Source organism: Colossoma macropomum, unplaced genomic scaffold, assembly GCF_904425465.1.
Source record: "Colossoma macropomum unplaced genomic scaffold, Colossoma_macropomum, whole genome shotgun sequence".
NCBI lineage: Eukaryota > Metazoa > Chordata > Actinopteri > Characiformes > Serrasalmidae > Colossoma > Colossoma macropomum.
In genome coordinates, this window is record NW_023494785.1 from 4,614,002 (window position 1) to 4,638,470 (window position 24,469).

General features: G+C 41.7%; 1 protein-coding gene across 1 annotated transcript in view; it reads right to left on the reverse strand.

The window, feature by feature from the left end:
- Positions 1-5,947: 5,947 nt before the first annotated feature.
- The window catches only part of LOC118815495 (rho GTPase-activating protein 21-like), a 103,253-nt gene continuing 84,731 nt past the window's right edge, over positions 5,948-24,469 (reverse strand). Inside the window, exons 18-29 of the mRNA XM_036581650.1 lie at positions 23,548-23,612; positions 23,174-23,322; positions 22,486-22,628; positions 20,428-20,583; positions 19,493-19,571; positions 19,283-19,356; positions 18,144-18,233; positions 17,807-17,932; positions 17,472-17,513; positions 16,518-16,623; positions 10,776-10,807; positions 5,948-8,033 (exon numbers count right to left, since the gene is read on the reverse strand). Coding sequence (XP_036437543.1) covers positions 6,432-8,033; positions 10,776-10,807; positions 16,518-16,623; positions 17,472-17,513; positions 17,807-17,932; positions 18,144-18,233; positions 19,283-19,356; positions 19,493-19,571; positions 20,428-20,583; positions 22,486-22,628; positions 23,174-23,322; positions 23,548-23,612 — 2,664 coding nt within the window. The 3' untranslated portion in view covers positions 5,948-6,431. The remainder of the gene's footprint in view (positions 8,034-10,775; positions 10,808-16,517; positions 16,624-17,471; positions 17,514-17,806; positions 17,933-18,143; positions 18,234-19,282; positions 19,357-19,492; positions 19,572-20,427; positions 20,584-22,485; positions 22,629-23,173; positions 23,323-23,547; positions 23,613-24,469) is intronic.

Genomic DNA, 24,469 nt, shown 5'->3' on the forward strand with positions numbered 1-24,469 from the left:
CCTCAAATGCGCGTGAGCTGTGACGATGACGCCACGCTGCTGTGTGGAGCCCGCAGGTAGTTCCGTTACTGAACTACACTTCTAAAACAAAGCTGGTTCTTCAAGGGTTCTTTAGTAAAGACAGTGGTTCTATTTAGAACCCCGAGTTCTGTACAGAACAATTTCATGCTGAAATGGTCCTTCAGATTGATGGAGAACGTGTTGTATGTGGTTCTATATGGAACTTGGTTCTGTACAGGTTCTGTACTGGTTCTATACAGCACCAGGCAGGGTTCTGCTGTTGTTACCATGTCAGGCCTGTAAGAACAGACCGTGTTATTTACCAAGCAAAGAACCATTTCAGCAATAAACGGTTCTGTATAGAACTCATGGTTCTAAACAGACCTTTTTCCCTTTATTAAAGAACCTTAAAGACCTTTTTTGAGTGTTGACCTGTTTTTTCCTCCTTCCATATTACTGTCTCGGAATCATTACTTACTTAAATACTGAACTCTCAAAATAATGACTTCCTTTCTCAGGTTTCAAAAATACTGACCTGCCAAGTCTAAACAGTGACTCGTCAAAATAAATAAATAAAAAAAAATAATAAAAAAAAAAAATCTCAAAATAGTAATGTATTTTCGTGAAATGCTGACTTATTTCCTCAAAATATTGACTGTGTCAAAATTTTGACTACGGACATTTTCTCAAAATATTGTGAAAACTAATTAGTTTTTTTCTAAAAATACTGATTGACTATGTCTAAATAATGACTTATCTGAAAATAATGACTTATTTTCTCACTATATTCTCTCAGCATCTCAAAATAATGACTTACTTTCCTGAAATACTGACTTACTATGTCCAAATAATGACTTAATTTCTCAAAATATTAACTCAGCATCTCAAAATAATGACTTATTTTCCCAAAATGCTGACTATGTCCAAATAATTACTTGTTTCCTCAAAATATTGCCTCAGTACCTCAAAATACTGATTTGTCAAAATATTGACTTATATTGACAAAAACTTGACTCAAATCAAAAGAATGACTGATAATCCTGAAATAATTCCTTCCTAGATAGTGAGCATACATTGGTCCCCTGGCCTTATAAGGTCGGCACCCTGCTGACCATAAACCACTGCTGGTCTAACGTGTTTTTAATCTCCTCAAACAGAATTTAAACACACACAGAAATAAACTGAGACAAATATTACAAACAATTAAGAGAGAAATCAATGGTCAGAGAAGTGATGGTCTAATATAAAATGAATTTGGTGGAATGTTGTTTCTGACCTGTGTAAGGTTTATTACAGCTGTATAACCACCTTTATTTATTATATTGCAGTTTAAATTAGTGACTAATTTAGAAAGCATAACAAAAGAAGGAAATGAAGGAAAGCTATGTAAATTGGACTGTGAGTGCAGAGTCAGCGAAAAAGTGGGATTTTGTCTAATCACCAGCGGGTCTCCCGCAAAACACTGAGCAAAAAGCCAGGGGGCTGCCGGCTTTGCCTTCAGTGGGCCAACAGTGGCCCACTATCCTCTTTCTATCAGAGTTACTATGTTTTTTGACAAAGTATCTCAAAATCTTGGGAAAATTAGTCATTATTATATTAAATATATATTAAATTTAATAAATAATATCATATTAAATTAGCATTTCAGCATTAAAGTCAACATTGACTATTCTGACACATCATACTGCTCCCAGAAACAGAGAAGAAAAGGAAAAACATCCCCCAATCCCCCTTTTGTAGACCCTAAATATGGGGGGTGGGGGGTACACATCAAGCACTGAAAGGAACTTTGATTCATTGTTCAGAACTGACTCTTTAGAACAATCCGTTTCAAAGAATCAAATGTCCGATTCATTGATTCACGTCCAGACGTCTGTAAACACCTGCTGATCCAGCGTTTCTTCTGAAATGAAGGGTATTAATAGTGAGTTTGTCCTCCTTTGCTGCTGTAACAGCCTCTACTCTTCTGGGAAGGCTTACACTAGATGTTGGAACATTGCTGTGAGGATTTGATTGAGCATTAGTGAGGTGAGGTACTGATGTTGGATGGTCAGTTCTGGATCACAAACTCATCTCAAAGGTGTTGGATGGAGCTCCATCACTGCAAAGAACACAGTTCCACTGCTCCACAGCCCAATGCTGGGGGCTTTAAACTAAAGGTGGGTGATACAGAATTACGACACGAAACCTGAAGATATTCCTTGATACACAATGTGCTTCACAATAGTTAGTGTTTCTGAGATTTGCTAAGCTGGAACAGACTAAGAACCAGAATTGTCGCTTTTTTATCCCAATGTTCTTCAATATTCGAGTCATTGTCAAATCCAGCAACAGGGTCACATTCAAATATTCTGAATGAACCACTTCTTGCCTATGAGTTACAAAACGCACCAGACCCTCAATGTGCGTTAAGGGGTCCATTCCTGTCTTTTGCCTGGAGCCTCAGAATCTAAGGCCCAGTCCCATTTCACACTTTGCCCCTACCACTTAGCCCTACCCCTATGTTTTGCACGTTCATGTCTAGGGCTACATCGTCCTCCAAACTGAAGTGTCTCTGAAAAACCTCTAACAGAGAGTTATGGGAAAAAAAGAAAAACCGGCAAGACGGCTGAGCGAGAGACCAAAGAAACCCACCAATGTGAGAATTTTCTCAGTTTAAAAATTACAATAAACACTGTATTATCTCAGGTTAATGTTGTTTCAATGTATTATGCTCCTTTTCTTCATAACAAGCATAAAAAACACTAATAGTATGCTGATGTCTCGGTAGCTAGCTCGCTAAATTTCCCGTTCCACCTTAAATGGTGCAGCAGTTCTGACGCCTGAAGCTCCAGAATGTAACTGCTGCTCCATTTAAGGTGGAAAATTCGAACGAGAAGCTGCTGAATATCTGACTTCAGCTTCATATCACTGAAGAATTAGGGGTGGGTGATAATAATTAATTGCCCCCCTCTTTGAAGGCATATGATGCCCTAAATGTAACTAAAGCCCAGCAGTGAGGAGCTGAACTTTACCCTCCTCTGCTGTCACTGCAGACTGGCAGGGTCGCCTACAGAGCAACGCTAGTAGCTGTTAATGAAGTGATGCTCTTTTTATTTGAGGGCCCCATTTCAGAGGGAAGATTTCAACCACTACCCTGTGACTCAGTTCCAAAGGGCAAAGTGACACTCGAAAACAAGGGGCAGGGGTAAAAATAAGAAATGGGACTGGGCCTTAGCTGTAAGACATGTAGTCTACTGAACAGTATTCACAGCATTTGAGGCTTCTGAACATGAAATTGAGAAACAAATACCAGCGTAAGCAACAGCACAACAGCAAACCTGACGTAAAGGACGCAATAATGGAAACACTATTTCATAAAAAGATGATTTATTTCCAGTGTTTTTTTTTTCTTCCTTTTTGTTTTGCATTTGGTTGTCATACAGGCAAGATGGAACTTGCTTACAGAAGCATGACGTCATGCACACTGTCCCAGCCTCGCCAACCTCCCACAGGTCGCTGCACTGGTCGCATTCAACTTTGGACCAAGGGAACGGAAAAAATAAACAAAAACAAAAGAAAATATATATATATATATATATATATATATATATATATATATATATATATATATATATATATATATATATACAGTTAATTTACCATCTAAATAAAACCCCAAAGTGAGTGTAAAAATAATACATAGTGGACCAGTGGCAGCCCGTAAGACGACTGGAAGGCTTAAGTAGTGGAAGCACTGTTTGTGTGATGCATCGTTTTGTATAAAAATGTAGAATTATCTCCAATGGGGTCTTCGGTCCTTCACAACATCCTTCCATATCAGTGACGAGAGCAACAAAAAATGGCACCCTTTCCTGTTCCCGAGATCAGCTGAACGAGGCACTTCTTCATAAGCGAATACGACTCTGTGATCCGACGGCTCTTCCCGCCATGCCTGCACTCCAGTTATGCAGAAGGATGTTGACAGTTAGTGTGGTACCAGTATAAAGGACGAGCGGCGGTGCTTAAAGCACCTGCTACCCAAATCCTGTAGAAATATAAAACAACTTCATTCTCGCTTTGTCCATTTAAACGTCTGGCTGCTCCGACGCACTGTAAAAAAAAAGCTTCCCACAGCACACAGCACAGAAAAAAGCCCAGGCACGGACTTGACTTCAGAATTATTATATATATATAAAAAAAAAAAACATCTCAAGTACTGAAAAATATGTACACTTAAGTTTCGGTAACAAGCAACTACCTGTATGTTAGTACGACAGCACAGCAAGCATATACATTCTTCATATGAGTAACAGGAACAGGTTTACTTTGTCTTTCATTCCTTTTAAGGTTAGTGTTCTTCAGTAACGGTCACTCAGATGCTTTAGCGTCCGAGACAGGAGAGATGCTTCTCTTGTCGGTCAAGAAAGTGAAGGTAAACGACATCATTCATATAGTCTCCTAAAGCTGGAGCGCCTTCATATTTACTGGGGTTTCAAGAGAAGAGCTCGACTGCTGCGTCTATTCCAGTACTGTCTGTTAAAGTGAGCTTGATACATTTTACTCCAGTTATTCTTCTTATGAGCCTATACACATAAAGATATATACAATATAGATTTATATATATGTATATTTATATATACTTTGTTTAAAAATAGGGGGGGGGGTTTAAAAGAATAAAATATTGTGCATTGACCATTCTAGGAACATTCATTCACTCTGTTTCATTCAATCAGTTATTTCCAAAACGTGGCCCACATTTATATGAAAAGCTGATTTGGGATCAGTTTATGCCTTTTACATTCATTTAAATGAATGATTTAAGCGCCGAGCAGACAATTCCTGGCTGAAACCGAAACTGAAAGATTTTATTTATGCTTTTGAATCAACGTACTAAACAAGAAATCTGCTTTCAATAAGACAAAACTGAGCTGACAATAAATGAAAACAGCTTACATTCAATAAACTTGAAAATGATTACAGTATGCTACAGTTTGCACCACGAAATCCAGCGTCCTCAACAACAGAGCAGGTTTATAATCCAAGGCAATGAATTCCATTATTTTTTAGTTATACTTTTCACTTTGGCTGACAAATTTTCTCATTATTTCAAGAACTGAGGCTACAGAGGGCGTCTGTGTGCCTGCAGGGACCTTTTTTCATTTCAGCGCATCCCTACTCTGAATCCAATTACTCAACTGATGAGAGCAGATCTTAGATCAGAGTTTTTTTCTCTGAGATGCCTGATAAACACAGGTCTCTCCAGTCTATGTAGTCCTATTCAGTGCTTTATAAAGGGCATAAAGGCATAAAAGGATCCCAGATCAGCATTTCACTCTGAGGAGTTTTGTAAATATGGGCCCAGGTCCTGGAGTTTCCCTGTCCTGCACATTTTGATATCTTCTCTGCTCTGTGCCTGAACTGACCACACTCCTAATCCGACCTGCATGTGCAAAAGAACCATCCTGCACGCTCATCCAACAAACACAGCAATCCTCTACCTTTCCTTAAGTGTCCTTCAATTGTCTACCTGCTATGAAAATGAAGGAGATCTGACCTGTGTAAATCTCCTTTGTTTTTTTTTTTTTCTTTTTTAATATCCATGAAGTAACTGTGATTTTGAGTTTTGATTTCTCTCATTAAGAAACGCTGTGATTATTTACTTACTTATGCTTGTCCTCTACAACTAAAGACATGAAGTGTAACCATAGTAACGGGCATTTTGATGACGTTGTAAGGGGTAAAAAAGTATGATAAAGTATGATAAAGATTCATTCACTCTTAGTGTTTTACAGTAACAGTCACTCAGATGCTCCAGCATCCGAGACAAGAGCAATTATTCTTGTCAGTCAACGTACAGTTGCATACAAATGTTTTGACCCCTGATCAAACGACGTTTTGTTATATTACTACAAATATTACTACTATATATATATATATATATAAGCATGTGTGTATATATATAATGTTCCAAATATGGTAAATTCAGTACATAAACGGCTATTGTCATGTCTTTTGACAAGGGGCGCTATAACTTTTGCATACAGCGGTTGAATGAATTCCATCTGACTGTTCAGACTGAGGTCATATTGCTGCATCTCAGATACGCACAGGATTTCAGTACCACGTATGAAAGAGGGCCAAACCGGAATTAAAGATGTCAGGTTCAAATTTTTCTGTTCACACTGTCACACTAAAACCACATCTGTGTCTCATACGAGGAAAACACCTGGTTTAGGCCACAGTTACCTGCAGTGTGAACATACTAAACACCCATTTCAACTCATGAAGAGCTTATTAATTAGCTAGTTACTTGGTTTTCGTGTATTAGAGCAGGGAAAGCTCTAAAATGTTGCAGGGCAGGGTTCTCCAGAGCCAGGACCAGGGACACACACTCACAGACACAGACACACAGACACACACACACTGACAGACAGACGACTGTCGTCGTTTCATAGACACTGGTAAAATCGGGAGCGGACGACTTGTGCCCCTGATAGTTTGTGTGGGTGTGCATCAGAGCCCAGGTTGAGGCTGTTTTTGCCTTTGGCCTGCGGTCCGCCCCCGTTCACCTGCTCCGTGCTGGACTGGGGGCTTGGGGTTGAAACAGGATGACTAGGGGTAGAAACTAAGTGAAGCGGGTTAGAAACGGAGTGATTCGGCTCCTCACCGGCCCCAGCCTTAACCTCTGACACCACTAGCCTGTCTGTTTCTTTGCTGGCCCGGGAACCCCCACTCTTCCAGCGCTCGCGGGCTATCCAGTCCCGGATTGAGACTTCTTGGGGTTTGAGCTGATCAACAGCAGGTAGTTCAGCCCCCTGATCACCCCCACCCTGCTCACGCCAGTCGTTAATAACCGCCAGTTCGCCGAAATCCCGCTGTCCGCCCATGGTGTGGCGCCGGCGGATGCTTTTCTTCTTTGAGTCGTCAGCCGTGCGGCTCTTCCGCTCCCCTATGCCGAACATGTCGTCTGCAGACAAGCGGAGGCGGGACTTCAGCCTCTCTGTTATTCTGAGTCGCCTGGACGGCTCGTTGCGATCCGATTCGCTGCGGGACGAGGACGAGCTCAAGCTGCCGGTGGAACGGCCTTTCTTCATGGCCTCCAGGACACGGGACAGGCGGTTCGGTTCGCTCCGGCTCCCAGCTCCAGTTCCAGCTCCAGCTCCCTCCACTGAGGACTCACTGTCCGTCTTTTGTCTCACTGACCGCTTCCTGGACAGCGAGTCGCACTCAATCAGCCTATGGGAAGGCAGAAGGCGGCGGCTGTCTGCTTTTTCCTTACCCGCAGAAGGCTCAGTTTTGTGCGTTGAGTCCAAAGCAGGGGTTATAGCGCCCCCGCTGGTGAAAACAGGGAAGTCACTCTCGCTGTCTGTTTCCATCGGTCGTCCCTCGCTGACCAGCTCGCTTTGCTCATCGTCGGCCTCGTCTCCGGCGCGGCTCTCGGTCATTGACTGCACCTCCGGGCTCAGCGCGCTCGACTCCGCCCCCGTCAGGAAGGTGTTGGAGGAGGTGGTGGAATAGTCTGATGTGATGGAGCTCACTTCGGCAGTGGCTGAGGCTCCTGCAGGCCCTGCTGGAGAAAGCTCCATGGCGGACAGGGTTGCTGTACCCCATTTCCTGGGCCTGCTTCTGGGAACGGAGGCTCCAGAGCTCATGGTACCCAAGTCTGAGGTAGCCTCGTCCATCTGAGACGGTGGATCGGACAGGGAGCTTTTCACCCAGCCGGGCTTGGGCGAGACTGAGTGTTTCGGGGAGGCTGAAGGCTTGTCTCTCATGAAGAAGGAGTTTCTGTGTTCTTTTCGGCTCTTGGGCGTCGTCGTGGCGTCTTCTTTTCCATGATGCGTCTCTCCAGCTGGTACGGGGCTTGTGTCCCCTTCTGCCTCCTCTTGGCCTGGGACAGCAAGTTCTTTCTTAGGAAAGACGGCATCCAGGTCATCGTCAGAGCTGCTAGGCTGCAGCTTCTCCTTGTGCTTCCTTCGTTTGCGGTTGGCCGCAGCAAAGATTGAGGAGACCAGCTCGCGGCTGCACTGATCCTTCCCCGACCCCCAGGAGCCCTGCAGAGAGAGAGAGGGAAAGAGAGAGAAAGGGGAAAGAGGTAGAGAGAAAAAGAGAGAGACATGAAACAGATAAAGACAGAGACAGGTGAGAAACCAGTTAATTCAAAACCAGTACTGAGAGCTGTAGCAGCAGTAAGAGCAGTAAACCAAAGGCCTAACCGCTGACCAGGCAGGTGGAACTGCAGCACCACGCCTGCTGCTCTGAAATCAGACAAAGTCAAAAAGAGAGAGAGCCTCAAAGATGGAGGCACAGCTTATAAAGCACACTAGCAAAGCCAGCAACAGCAATGGGAACACAGGAGAAAGCTGCATGATTCCTTGCCCAAAGCTGAGGAGGCTGAAGATGACAGCAATGTATATACAGCAAGGAGAGAAGGGGTCATATTGCGTATCCCATGAAGAGTCAACTAAACGTTATTTGCACTAATCTACCGTTTTCTGTTGGGGCTTCGTGGTGCATTTTGAAGGCTTTTTATGGCTGTTTCCACTTATAAAATGTGATCTGCTGTTGATTAGATAGACGGTGTTGGACTACAAGCCTTCTGTTTATGTCATGATTGTCTCAGAAGCCAGATTTGCACCTATCGTCAGAGAATCTGAAGCGTTTCATAGCTTAACAGAGCCACCCGACTGACAGGCAAAATAACCGATCACAGCTGATTGTTTTTGTCTGATGTGTAGAGTCGGGAGATTTTCAAAACAGTTCTACAACAAAAACACATCAGTGTAAAACAAATTTATATGCGCTTCAAAGAATCCAGAATCCAATGACTACATCAATACCGATCTCAGAAAGGCTCATACTGTTAAAGTACGCAGGTCAGGCAACTCCTTGGAAAAGTGTTTCCCACTAAAATGATCAAACCAGCTGCACAAAACTGTGTGAACACGGATGTGCAGATAGCTCAAATCATAAAAGCAGGCCAGCTTAGATGCTTTGTCCTCATATAAATGGAGTGGATATATATAGTAAGCAGTAGTGGGCAGTATTCTGGTTTATCTGGTGTACAGGTTGAAATTCTTCCTTAGATAATGAGATGTACAAACGGTGCAAACTACGCTAACGTTAGCCTGTTTAGCTTTATAGCTGAGTCAGGGATGTTGCAGTCACGTTTCAAATAAAAACGAAAAACCAGCAGTCCACTAATCACCTACCATTGTCCAGTCCGCTGCATCTGAAGTAGTCACTTTGTTTCCGAGGCAGCAGACTGAAGCATTAAAAACTGTAATATTTTCCATATTCCTGCAGTGTCTGAAGGTGGAAGTGGCGAGTATGTGGGACGCAAGTATTGGACAAATGACTTGAGAAATTTGACAGAGCTGCAGCTGGCCTCCTTATTGGAATTTCCCATTCCACCTTGAGAAAATCTGGTCAAAAAGCTGACCAATAAAAAGCCAATTTCAGCCTTTAGAAATGCAGATATGAAATAATATTGAGCACTGTTTTTACCCAGCCTGTGAGGACAGTGTTAGAAGACAATATAGACTTAAGTTTAACTGTGTATTGTTCAGTTTTGGTCTAAGTATTTTGCACAACACAAAAATTTCAGATTTTAGCTGGTAAAAAGTGACGATACATCCCAGAATAATAGGCCACTGTTAACCTACAAAAATAGGTTTACTTACAGGACTGAACGATTTGGGGGAAAACATCTTATTGCGATTTTTCTGACCAATATTGCGATTGTGATTTAAATGCAGTGATTCCATTAATAAATGAATTTGCAGGCTTGTTTTTTTTTGCCCAAGAAGAGCAGAATATCTACTTTTTTGTAGCTTGATGTTGTGATGGTTGTGATGACACATATACAGAACATGGGTGTTGTTTTTCGCTTCTGACTGGTCTAAATTATCCACAGGCAGCTTAGAAGCCTCTTCTGTTATTAGTCAAATTTTTTTTCCATTTAAAATTTGGTAAGAAAACACTTGATAATGTGTTCTATAATAAAAAATTGAAGCTCTTGCAATTAGAAAGTTGCACTCTTTCAAATTTCTATTTCGATACAAAATCGTTTAATTTTTCACCTCTATTTACTTAATCATCGAAAATCAATTGTATACTGCTATATTTACTGAAACCGTCAGAATTTTTAATTACACCATGATATACATTTTTGGCCATAGCGCCCACCACTAATAGTAAGTTTATCTGGCCCCAGTCAATAAGACTAACGTCATGATCATTTCTATCCACAGTAATTTTGATCACTAGATTCGGGGTTTTTAGCAACTGAAGCCAATAATCTCCATCTTTGCAATGGAAACCTGCCGTCCCATTCATCCTGCTGGTCAGCACAGAAAAAAACATCGATGACACAGGCTAACTGCTTCAAGTCAGCGTTTTACAACCTAGAGCGCTGCACTAAAATGCATCCAGAGCACATAAAAGGTGCTTTGGATGCAAAAACATTGAAATCTTGACAAAAAAAAAAACAGGTGTACAATGTGACCCCCTCCAAAAGCAGCATCCTTTTTCACCAGAGCAGGTAAGGCATGTAAACAGAGGACAAGCCAAGATGTGGCAAAATTCATTCACCAAATGATGTATGTTATTAAAATAAATAAATAAATAAATAAATAAATGGACTCTGATCCTTCTGTCAAAGCAGACCTGCAGGTTCGGTGAGGGTCAGAATGAAACGCTGCACTGGGTGGGGGAGGGTGGATTTAGCTCGGTCTAACTCACCCCACTGTGTCTAACTCACTATCAGAGAGCTTCTGGCCAAGACTTGCACTCACCTTAGATTTAGCTGAATCACTAGTGGGTGAATCTGTGGAGGGAAAAACAGAGAGAGAGGGTGAAGAACTAAACAAAAACAATGGTGGACACAGTCAGACACTGACAGTGAGTTAAAACTTAGTCGTGAGTAGAGACAGCAATGGAAGAGAGAGAGTGAGAGAGTGAGACGAAGAGAGAGATGAAGAAAGAGTGACCACCATGAGAACGCACTGTGCATGACCGGTTTGGCGAAGAACAGAAGAGCACGGATGGAAAGAACGCATGCAGATAAACGAGTGAGCACTACAGTGTGTTACACTCAGGTCCACATCCACCAGCAGGTGGCGACCTTTCCCAACTACAATGATGAACCCAGACAGACAAAGCAGGTCAGATTCAGATGAAAATAAACAAAGAAACAAAGAAGTTTGAGAAATTGCGCCAGCCTTTCATGACGGAGCCAGGAAGCTCTCATGAAAGCAGAGAAGGTCATTGGGAATAAATCATGGTTCTGAGTGTAGCTGTAGAGATGACTGCACATCACGACACAATGAGAACCAGCCGGATGGAGCTTGCCATGCAGTGAGAATGTGAAGATGGTATTGAGTACATAAAGCCTAACCATAACAAAAAAATCACCAAAAAAAAGCTTAATAAGTAAGAAAACGAGGGAAACAGAGTAATTGACCTTTTGCAAAATAGTGATTGGTGCCTCTCAGCTAATCAAAACTGTCTCTAAGTGCTACTTCTTCTGTAAAGTGAAGGAAAACTCTTTAAAACAAGTATTACAACCTCCCAAAACAAACCTGCAGTGAGAACGGCGGTGGCAGTAAATTAGTCTGAGTTATTAGACTGAGAAATAGCAGAAAGGTGTTAGAGAGGAACGTTTAATTCAGACACATGCTCTTCTGTTTTTATTTCATTCCTGAGGCTGGAAAAGTTTGAGGAGGAGGCAGATATTTTAAACTAGATAAAAATGAGATTTTTTAAATTAGATAAACTGTATACAATATACCGTTTTTGCTAACACTCATTTAATGTGATAACCAATGATAAATAACATGACAGGACAATGTTTAGATCAGTTATCTTGATAAATTAAAGGTTAAACAGGACTGTACAGGCTCACATTTGCAGTAAAAACATTGTTTATTAATATTAATGTGCTCGTAGGCATGGTGTCCTTTTTATTTTTATTAAAGCCCTCCTCAGGATATAATGTGCTGACTAGCTCTGATATGGCTTTAGCATTCGCTTTGTGGTTTTTGTTCTATGTGAGAAGTGTTGTTGATACATTTAACGTTGTACTGCGGATGAAAATGAGCCACTGGCTAAATATGTCAGGAAATAATGATGCTGTTTATTAGAGCTGCAACAATTAATTGATTAGTTGCCGATTATTCAATTAATCGCCCACTATTTTGGTAATCGATTAATCGTTTTGAGTAATTTTATTTTTTTTTTAAAGTAAAAAATTCTGTTTCTTTACTCCTCTGTGACACCAAACTGAATATCTTTTACGATGTGGACAAGAAAAGTCATTTGAGGACGTCATCTTGGGCTTCGGAAAACACTGATCAACATTGTTCACCATTCTCTGACATTTTATGGACCAAAAAAACGAATCGATTAATCGAGGAAATAATCGTTAGTTGCAGCACTACTGATTAATGTGTATTGTCAAGTAAAGCTCATCTGAAGGGGCAGCTTCCCTCTTTACTAAATATGGAAACCCGCTGCTTTACCGTCCAGTGGCTAAATGACCTAAACATGGTTCCAGAACTCCTTCTTTGTTTTGAAGTGGCCCTGGTTACATTAATATTTTGTCTTTTTTAATAATAAAATGTTTTCAGATGTACTCTTTTTTTAACTATTTAGTCTGTTAGTGAAAGTGCTATGGATGTTAACAGGTGGCTTGAGCTGAACGTGTGATGGACATGGCAACAGCAAGGAGGCAGGATTTGTCAGAATTTTGCAAACGGTCAATTATTTCCCCAAATGAAAGATTACTTACTTTTTATATCATATTTTACATTATCTATGAGTGGCAACACTAAACAGAAGCATCTAGGGATGTGCATTCTGACTGATTTTGATATGCAAGTATCCATAAAGGCCAATTTATAGTCTGGGCAACAAGTGTCGCTTCGCAAAAAAACTGTGGTTGACAGCTTTCACAGCCCTGCACCAGCAACAAAAACAGCAGAACAGAACATCATCTGAAACCACACAGAACAGTAGGGTTTTAAGCTGCAGGGTTGCTACGGCAACCAGAAATACTACTCATTTTCCCTACACATTGGGTTTCACTCACGAGCTCTTTCTCTGTCAGGCAGGGTTGCCAGATTCGCGGGTTTTCCCCAAAAATTCCGGTTACTCTGAAAGTGCAACGCAGGGCGGGGGGAAATTACACTGTTGCGGGTGCGTTTTCTACTTAGACTCCTTTCTAAAGTAATCGCAGTCGTGGAAAAAGGTTTAAAAATGAAAAGGAGTCGTCTTAGAAATGTATATTGATCCTATTTCTGAATAGCTGGCCACACATCGTGACCATGGCCGCAATCCAGAACGTAGAACTCGAAGTTTCTGTCCAATCAGGGTGTGCAGCAACGTCTATGCCCTTTCAAATGTTTTGATGAAGGTCTTGAGTCATGCTTGTCGCCTGGGCTATAAATTGGCCATAAGTGTTCATGTATCCGGTAATCGAATGGAAAGAAGATCAACGGCTAAAAAAGGAAACAAAGAAACAAAAAAGGGGCTTTGGCTGAAAGTAATACAGGGCTGTAGGGCTTTTTTAGGTAACGGAGGAAATAGGAAGTGGCCAGGCTCCTCTTAAACTGGCTCATAACATAGCATGTCGCATTTCTTATAGCATGTATATTTTCTTCGCTTTCCCGTGATCAAACGTAATGAATACTCGAATAGCGATCAGCAGCCGTGCACATCCCTAGCTGCATCATGTATTGCAGAATTAGACTTTCGAATAATGCCTATTATGTTTAATATTGCTTCTTGTCTGCTTGATTTGTAGTGTAGAGCTATTATAAATTGAACTGAAACACAAACACAGTACTATTTCATACGTAACTGAAGAAATACAAGTTTTAAAGTCAGAACTAAGAGTGCCAGAGTGGTGTTAAGTGCCGTCATGACAACAGTGATGTGGCAAAGACAGAAATGGCTATGGAGTGAACCCAGAGACGAAATGGCGGGGGGGTCAGAGAGGGGCTAGCTATGAAGAAAACACAAGACTACACTACAGAAAGACAGAATGTCAGCAAGGAAAGGCCTAAGAGATCAATCCACTGCTGTCTTTACTGTTGTTGTTTATTAATTTTTTTATTTTCTTTCGAATTTTGAGTGGCGTTTCTTCTCTGGTGAGCCGAGCCCCCCTGCCCTCCCCTTTTCGCTTGTTGTTGTGGTGACGGATGGTATGAGCGAGTGAGGTTCCAGAGCGGATTGGCATTACCATGCTGTCTCTCCGTCGGGCCAGCGTTCAGAGAGAGAAAGAGAGAAGAAGAGGAGGAGTAGGAGGGAAGGGGGCGAGAGACAGCGGGACAGCCTTTGAGACAGCAGCACTGCCCTGTGTGAGATTCACTCACAAAACCACCCCGGCTTCACCTCCCCTGCACTCGTTTTTCACTGCCTCTGCATCTTTCCTTTTGTTTTCTTTTTTTCTTTCCCCCCCTCACAGAAAGCGAGGGTTCCTGCAGATTAGACAGCTACACTGCGGGCAACAGTCCTCTTTCTTCCTACAGCTCCAGCTGCCCATCACGGACATTATAGAGTCCATCAGTGACATCACGGTGTGATAGACTCCGCCCACCTGGCCTGCGGTCAAGATCAGTATGTGTGAATGCTGGGAAAGGCCTTAGGAGACGCGACACGCGGGGGCTAGAGACAGAGGGATCAGAGTTTGGCAAGCTTGCTCTTCACTTTGGCTCATGTTTTTGAGGTTTCTGTGCTGTTTATTTGTTTGGTTTGACTATTTTAGGGAAACATCATGCCATGTTAGAGTGACTATAAGCAGATAGTATACAGGGACAGCCCAGCGGAGTTTGGACACAGAGAAAGACACGTGCACTACAGGACAGGACGGAAAAGACAGAGAGGAGAACACAAAACTCACAATGAAGGGACTCAACTAAAAGCACACGGATAAATGCACCAAGAATCCAACTAATGAATTAAATTTAGCCAGGCAAACTATCACAGATACCATAGTTTGCCTTACAAACTCACACAGGCGGCCTGATTGAGCCATAGCACATTACTTATTTTCTACTCATGGTTGAGAAAATAGTGGGAGAAGCAATTATGTTCTCAACAGAATAAAGCAGCATTTACTAGGTCTTCTTTAAAGGGCCCATATCCTACATTTTTATTTTTTTATTTCTTCTCCTTTTGGACTTTTGTCTGGCTACCAAAAACAGATCAATTCATTTTCACACAGCCATCTCCAGCTTCTTTTTATCCATTTGGCTGCCAATGTTACTGTGCCTTTAAGGCCAATGTATGTAAAAGCCTCTGTTCTGATTGGCTGCTCTGTATTGTGCCTCATTCAAAAAAAAAAAAGCAGTCTTATAGGCCCAATCCCATTTCAACCCTCGCCCCTACCACTTAGCCCAACCCCCTGTTCACGTCTAGGGGTAGGGTGTCCCGATTTGTGTTGGGATAAAGGGGTGGAGCGTTAGGGGTGAAGTGTTATGGCTCCATGACCCTCCTATCAGAGGTTTTCAGAGACACACTCCAAACAGTGTTAGGAGCAAAAAAAAAGAAGAAAAAACAGTTCGATGGCTGCACAAGAGACCAAAGAAACCCACCAATGTGAGAATTTTCTCAGTTTAAAACTTGTGATTAGCATTGAATTATCTTAATTTAATGTTGTTTCAGTGTATTATGGTCCTTTTCTTCATAACAAGCATAAAAAAATCGCTCATAGCATGCTAATGTTTCAGTAGCTAGCTGGCTAACTTTCCCGTTCCACCTTAAATAGCCCAGCAGTTCTGACTGAAGCGCCAGAATGTAACTGCTGCTCCATTTAAGGTGGAACGGGAAAATTCGAACAAGAAGCTGCTGAATATCTGACTTCAGCTTCATATCACTGAAGAATTAGGGGTGGGTGATAATAATTAATTGCCCCCCTCTTTGAAGTCATATGATGCCCTAAATGTAACTAAAGCCCAGCAGTGAGGAGCTGAACTTTACCCTCCTCTGCTGTCACTGCAGACTGGCAGGGTCGCCTACAGAGCAGCGCTAGTAGCTGTTAATGAAGTGATGCTCTTTTTATTTGAGGGTCCCATTTTGTAGAGGAAGATTTCAACCACTACCCCTTGTAACTCAGTTCCAAGGGGCAAGGAGACACTCGAAAACAAGGGGTAGGGGTAAAAGTAAGAAATGGGATTGGGCCTTATAACTTCAGTGCAAATGAGTGGAGCTAAACTGCTCTAGGCAGGTTTTGTGACTTCTCAAAAACAATAAATACAAAATGTGCTGCAGCTTAGCTTCCATATACACACTGTATGGAGTGACGAGTGAACGGCATGTTGTGAAATTTTACTGATGTTTATGTAGAACATCAAATATTAAAAAAGTAAGGTTTTTCATGATATGGGCCCTTTAAATGTACAGCCTGTTATCACCTATGCTACACTACACACTGTGCTCTGGCTATCTGGCTACTTCCCTCATGAACACATTTTCAGTAAAAGAATGGACTGAGTTGACCCCACCCCTGAGGGGCTCCGCCCCTGAGCAGATGTTACCTGACACTTCCCCTGGAGATGTGCCTGTGCGGCCGATGTTGGTCAGCAGGTGGTCAATGTTTGGTACAGGCTGAGTCTCCACTGCACTGTCCTGCTGGACTGTGGTCTGAGGGTGAGGAACGGGAACAGCGAGTGAGTATATATGAAGAATTTAACTACAGGGTGCCGTATATCCATTTCTAACAATGCTGGGTGTAACAAGGTTTTGAAAAGAATCACAGCTGAAAAAATAGAAAAAAAAATGTATTTCTCTAATAAAAGTGGTATTAATTATAATATAATGATATTTCTTACATGTGCAAAGCTCACTCCAAACAACATTTATCATGAAAAAAAAAAATGTGGTTTATAATGTGTTTTGGAACGAACAAATGATTGATATTTATATATGAGAAAGAGAGAGAGAGAGAGAGAGAGAGAGAGAGGGGGACAGAGAAAAAAGGGAGAAATGGAAAAGAGAGAGAAAGAGAAAAGAGGGAGAAAAGGGAAAGAGAAAAAGAAGGAGAGAAAGGGAAAGAGAAAGAGAAAAGAGGGAGAAAAGAAAATAGACAGAAGAGAAAGAGAAAAGAGTGGGAAAGGGAAAGAGAGAAAGCAAAGAGAGGGAGAAAGGGAAAAGAGAGCGAGAAAGAAGAGAGAAAGGGAAAAGAGAGAAAGGAGAGAGAAAGGGAAAAGAGAGAGAGAAAAGAAAAATATAAAGAGAAAGAGCAAAGAGATAGAAAGGGAAAGAGCAAGAAAGAGAAATGAGAAAAAGAAAGAGTGAGAGAGAGAGAGAAAGGGAGAGAGAGAGAGAGAATGAGAGAGAGACAGAGAGAGAGAGAGAAAGAGAGAGAGAGAGAGAGAGAGAGAGAGAGAGAGAAAGAGAGAGAGAGAGAGAGAGAGAGAATGAGAGAGAGAGAGAGAGAGAGAGAGAGACAGACAGAGAGAGAAGGATAAGTTTAGTAGTTAATTACGCACCACTGGCTCCTCATCACCCTCTTCAGTGAAGAACCAGTCATACTGTGGAGGTGAAAAACAAACAGAGGTTACTGATAATCTCAGTATGACCCTCTACAGCTCAGTGAGGATAAAAGCACGATGAAATCTGATACGAACAGTTTTTTCATTATGATCTGAATCTGATGCAGAGTTACTGCTGTGTCTGATTTGTGTAAAGTAAAACTCTCTTCACATCGCTGCCACGTTGCCATTCCTGACAGCACGTAACTCCAGAACTACACCTGAACAGCGGAGCACAACGACAGCAAGAACTGTAGACGTCTGAGGCTGAACAATGAAGCGGAGGGTCTTACGTGCTGAATGAGGGTCTCTACTATCTTGTACTGGTCAGGCATGTGTGTGACCATGTGGGTCATGTTGTCATCAGAGGTCCGCACCAGCGTGGGTCCAAACACGATGGCCAGGTTCCGCGGCTCCATCTGACGGTAACACAGTCAGTGCGCATTAGATTAATATACACAATGGGTCTTCTAAACACGGCCTTTGGGCACCATCTTTGAATTTAATACCCCTAGCAGTAAAATAAAAAAGGATTTTCAGACATTTTATGACCTTAAAATATATTTTAAGCCTTTAAAAGTCTCCTTAACCCACGAGAATCATGCAGAAGGTGTAGTAAAGGGCTTGTACCTTGTTTTTCTCTGAGTTTTCAGCCACTGTTTTGAGATGTGCTGAGAGGAATTTCAGGGTCTCATAGTGGTGATCTGGCAACTCGTGGAGCTGAAACAAACAACAATACATAATAACAATATAACAATAACTAATTATTTGGCACCTTTTATATACTAAAATCCAGCTCAGAGCACAAAGTGCTAGTTAACAAGCAAAAAGCTAAAACTTAAAACGTACATTTTTAGTAATAACTAACTGAAAATGAAAGTGAATTATGTCGCATGATGGATTTCTGAAGTTTCTCAAGTGCAAATGCTACAATAACAGACTGTAGTCCATCTGTTTCTCTGCATACTTTGTTAGCCCCCTTTTACCCTGTTCTTCAGTGGTCAGGACCCCCATGGACCGTCACAGAGCAGGTACTATTTGGGTGGTGGATCATTCTCAGCACTGCAGTAACACTGACGTGGTGGTGGTGTGTTAGTGTGTGTTGTGCTGGTACGAGTGGATCAGACACAGCAGTGCTGCTGGAGTTTTAAACATTGTGTCCACTCACTGTCCACTCTATTAGACACTCCTACCTTGTCAGTCCACCTTGTAGATGTAAAGTCAGAGACGATAGCTCATCTGCTGCTGCACAGTTTGTGTTGGTCATCCTCTAGTCCTTCATCAGTGGTCACAGGACGCTGCCCACAGGACGCTGTTGGCTGGATATTTTTGGTTGGTGGCTATTCTCAGTCCAGCAGTGACACTGAGGTGTTTAAAACTCCAGCAGCACTGCTGTGTCTGATCCACTCAGACCAGCGCAACACACACTAACACACCACCACCACGTCAGTGTTACTGCAGTGCTGAGAATGATCCACCACCCAAATAGTACCTGCTCTGTGACGGTCCATGGGGGTCCTGACCACTGAAGAACAGGGTAAAAGGGGGCTAACAAAGTATCAGAGAAACAGATGGACTACAGTCTGTAACTGTAGAACTACAAAGTGCACCTATATAGTAAGTGGAGCTGATAAAATGGACAATGAGCGTAGAAACAAGGAGGTGGTCATAATGTTATGACTGATTGGTGTATTATGATCAATATTATCCCCACTGACGTCACAAACGAGTCACTAACGGATCAGAAACAGAATGAAACGTTTACTCACCAGCCTCTTCAGTACTTTCAGTCTTTCCACTGGATCCTCTGTTCTGTTGGCTTCAATGAAGTCGGCATACCTTTCTACAGTGCAAACAAGACAAGACCCTCACTCAGAGAACAGATCTAAAGTAATTGCAACCGCTGGTCACCAGGTGGCAGACTAAACCAATAAAAAAAACCAAGCACAGGTTCCTCACAAAGATCCACAACCTCTTACCGTTGGTGAAGAGAGGCTCAGGAAGCTTCCGGAAGAAGGACTTCAGTAAACTGCTGATCACATTCAGGTCCTTCCATTTCTGTTCAAGTTAAGAAAAGTGGGATCTAATGTCAACTCAAGCTCAGGGTTTGATGATTGTGTTAAATGACTGCCCTGCCCACCCAGAGAGAGAGAGAGTGAGACAGTGGACAGCTGTGCTCCCTTGAGCTACGTTCACATTACAAGCCTCGTTGCTCGAATCTGATTTTTTGCTCAAATCCGATCTCTCTGACACGATGGTTCACGTGATTCAAATCGGTCATTAATGTGACGAACCGGCGTCCTGAAATGACCCTCATGAGCTCATCCTACTCAGTAACGTCACGTGAATGAATCACGTGCATCATCAGCACAAACTAACGAGCAGAACGAGCTTCGCTGAGAAGATCATTAACTCTGATCAGCTCTCAGCTTCATTATTAGAGCGAGACGAAGGAGAAAAAGGTGAGATGTGTTTCTTTTCCACCGTTTACAGGCTTTAACTTCTGTTCAGCGCTGCTGCCATGGTAACGCTGAATGATGGTCATGCGCAATGGGGGAAAAAAGCACATGAATTCCGATCTGAGCGTCACATTAAGGTTGCATGGCCACAAATCGGATACGTATCCGATCTAGGACCACATATGAAAGTGGCTCAGGTCGGATTTGAAAAGATCAGATTTGTGTCCAGATCCGAGTCACATCAGGGCAAAAAATCAGATTTGTGCCACTTCAGCCTGGTAATGTGACCGTAGCCTTGGACTCCTGCTGATCTTCCTACAAAACTTAGAGAGTAAATTTTAACCCTTTTTTTTTTAACTCAGTAGTCTGAGTTTAACTGAACATTTGTAACAGCCCTAACTGGTATTTTGTCCACAGCCCTGGTAGGTGGTGCTGTAGGTGTTAAGAACACTCACGTCCTCCTGGATATCGATGTCTCCCACGCCCTTATTCAGCTCCTCCTGCATGCTGGAAATGGCTGCGTTGTTGCCCGGCACTCGGTAAATGCCCGTATACTCCAGCCCCCTCTCCTCCACCAGCTTACAGCAAACCTCCACAATCAGAGGCACAAACTAACACACAAACACAAAATATACAAGCACAGTCAGCACCATTCACACCAACTACTCTATCTACTAAATTCTACACTGTTAGAAATCAAGGTACAAACAATGTAAATGTTCCCTCAAAGGTACAACAGTGGTTTTAAGGTCTGATTGTGAACCTTAAATAAGTGTTTCCAGGTGAAAAGTTCGTATTTGTACCTTTTCATAACCGAATGTTTTAAAACAGAACAGTAAAATAAAAGCCTGGAGACGAGACGGGGTGTGTGGAGTCAGTACAGCTTAGAACATATCATTTCAGTGGATTATGGTTCAGTTATGTTCCCTGACTAAAGGTACTGAGATGGAGCCTTGAGGGTCCCACCCCAGTGATAAGAGGGGAACTGCCCCAGAGACAGTTTACTACCTTTATTTCTGAGAGTGTAGGGATACACGGTACACATCGCTGGGCTACTGCACCAAAACACATTTTATTCATTTTACTTAATTTGTAAACTTATATTCATTTGTAACGCTAATCCAGGTCTGCGCCGTCCCTATTCCCATATCGCTGTACACCTACATTTGCGGTGCGTACACAGGCAAATTTCCCTAACCAGCAATAAGGAAAACGAAGGCAAAGCCAACACACTGTATGTTAAAATTGTTCCGCATTGCTATCAGTGTCCAAACACAATAAGCAAACAGACGCTCACAAAACAGCCTGTGTGACACTGTAAAACCTAGAAACACAAAAAAGTTTTGCTATGCTATCTAAATGAACCAGCTCATTACAGAATCCATTATACGTTAGTTGCACTACTTTATGGCTAAAAGAATGTTTTATAACTCTGCCATAGCTTATTTTGATTGTTTTGTTTTCTTTTCCTAAAATTACACCTAAGGGAATTACACAGTATTACAAATGTCACATTTGTAAAATTTTTAATTTTTCCAGTTATCTTTTTCAGATTTTTTGTCCAATTTTCTTTCTGGTTTAATAATTCCAATTTTATTCACTTGCTACATCAGCTAACAGATAACAGATTATTAACAGTACAACAACTTTATATACACTCTGTGTACAACATGTTCCAAAAAGGTTGGGAATGGAGGAAGTTCACCACTGTGTTACAGCACCTTTCCTGTAATCAACCCTTAACAATCATTGTGGGAATAAAGACTTCAGTGCATCTCGCTATATGCTTATGTTAAGTCTTTATCTGGGCAACTGTACAGGGCCTTTGTTGTATTTTGCGCTTCACGACATGCCACGTATTTTCAATGGGGGACATTCTAGAGGTCTAGACATCAAACAGGCACATCTCGCACCTGCACTACTTGACTAGACTAGAAGGCAGCACACATTGCTCCGAAGTGTGTTTATGTATTTCAGGTTAATTGTGCCTCCAAAGATATGCAAGTTATCCAAGCCATGGACCCTCCCAATACCAAGACAGACCCTGATTTTTGAACTTTACGCTGGTAACAATCTGGACAGTGGCTCTTTTTTTCTTTAGACCAGAGAACATAACGTCTATTATTTCTGAAAACAATCTGAAAAGAACATGCTGCAGCAATCAATTTAAAAATAAGTGAATATTAACAAAAAAACAATGAAGTTGTAAAGTAAAACATTAAGTATGATGCCTTCGTACTGTTTTCATTTAAACAGGGCAAAATAGGTTTACAAAAACTTTTTCAGGACTAAGGATAGTACAAAAAACAAAAAAAACAAAAAAAAAAAACTAAAACTAAAAGCAAAACTTAAACTAAAAGCAAATTGCTGACATTTCTGTTTTATTTTGAAATAAACTGTTATTATGGATGTAATGCTTGTTATCTGTAAATGAGTCATAACACTGCAGGTATACTGGTACTGATGATTTATCACAGCACTATGAGAAGCTTGTATGTAACCTGTTGTCTTACCCTGTTGGTATGAGCAGGAGGGCAGTCGTCCAGTCTCACTCCAAACGTCACACCTGGAGAGGCCTTCTTCTCAAACGGCTTCCTCATCAGCCCGGGGATTCCCTTTCTCCACGTCCCCTTGTCCTTGGGTGGGCTTGAGTCGTCTGGATCAACAGCACAGGAATGTGATGGATTAGAGAAACTGTGTTTAAGTGAAAGTATTGAGCTCTGTGTCAGTCAGACTAGAAAAACTGTCAACAGAAAGTGTGATGTGCTGACTAATGGGCAGTACCGGTCATTGTACAATGATGAATTAACACAGCTTAAAAAATACACAAGAACTACGGCAAGAGAAAAAAGGAAAAATCACCTGGTCTTGGTAAAAAATTGGTAAAAAGCATGAGCAAAGTTTATTTTTTCCTTTTGGAAATTTAAGAATACAAGTATTCAATTTCAAGTAAAATATAAAAAAAAATACTTAAAGCTGCTCTATGTAAGTTTTGGGGATTTGGAGACCTCTCTGGTGGAAATGTGTAACAGCAAACAAAGTTACTTAAGTATTTCCTATTCCTGCTGAAAACTAAACTGAGGAGGGTGGTCGATCTCCAGAAGCAGGGCTGGTCGTGGTCTACAGTTTTTCACATTAACAGTGTCTTTGAATAAGGGCCCTTGGTCTAGTGGCGGTTTTATTTCTTTTCAGCGTTGTTACCTTTGTGTATGGCTTTCCTATCGTGCTCTTTGTTGGGCGAGTGGGGGCTCTGGGTTTTACCCTCTCCTTTTCCCCCAAGCAGAGTGTGTCTGATACTCAGAGACTGCCGAGAGGCCTTCGGAGACGGCTCCGTCTTACTGCTGGGTGGACTGGAACACAAACACAGTCGTCAGAAGCCTTGTAGACATACTAGCCAGGTGAGCCAGTGCCAGAATCGTTTTTTATTCACCAAGTACAAGATCATCTTTAGATCTTTAAAGCATTTAAATACACAATATTAATCTAAACATAACAAATAAAGCACTGAGTGTTCTGTATATTTACTTTATAACTCCAAAGTCAGGTAAAGTGAATGTGGAGCATGCCTTGCTTACCTCATGAGAGTATTGTACTCCTTTATTTTGCGATTGATGAGGTCCGTACTTGTAACCAGTGCATTCTTAAAGAACAAGAGAGAAACGTAGTAAGTGATGTAAAAGCATTTATGCCGCTTGTTTGACGTCTTGTCCTGCGTTACTTCAAGATCGGAAAAGGGGAATTAGAGCAGTTTGCTTATATGGTCACCGGATAAGTGAGCACAACGCACAATTTTCCAGGCATTACTTAATAAATGTTAAACCATCTATCTAACAATTGATAAATGTTAAACAGTGCAGCTAACTAGGAGAGAGGAGCTGGTTCGCATTAGCTTAGCTTGCATGATAACAGCTCTGCTCACCACAAACGGGGCTCAAGGCTACAAGCATCTGAGTTCTATGTGGAAGAGCTCAAAGTTTCAGCTGCTGAATGACGTGATAAAGCTCCCCACGCTACTTTCACTTCTCTAAATCTTTCTGAAGTGTCATCATTTGCTTGTTCTGTGAAAAGTAAAGAATGTCTTATTTGCACTTTAGAACATTTGGCTTGTTTCTTTTGTACGGAGTCACTAAGGGACCGTGGTTTAAAATTAATGACATTGCGTTCCCTCGCAAATGTTTGCAATATGATGCAAACGGTTTACATTCACTTATAAAAGCTGTGCTTTGCTTAAGCTCAGACATGGAGCAGCTCATTGGATTTTACGCTGATCTTGGATTGAAATATAAAGACATGGTGTCGCTTCTCGAAATCAAACATGATTATGTTATTAGTGACGCAAACTGAAACTGAGATCGAGTTTCCTCATACAGTAAAAGCCACATTTACAGACACTGCAGAGAACAATTGCTGAATAAACTCAGCACAGACTGGCGAAACTGGGAAAACAGTTTTTAACGTTAGCTATGCTAAAAACAAAGCTTTAATGTAGGTAATATC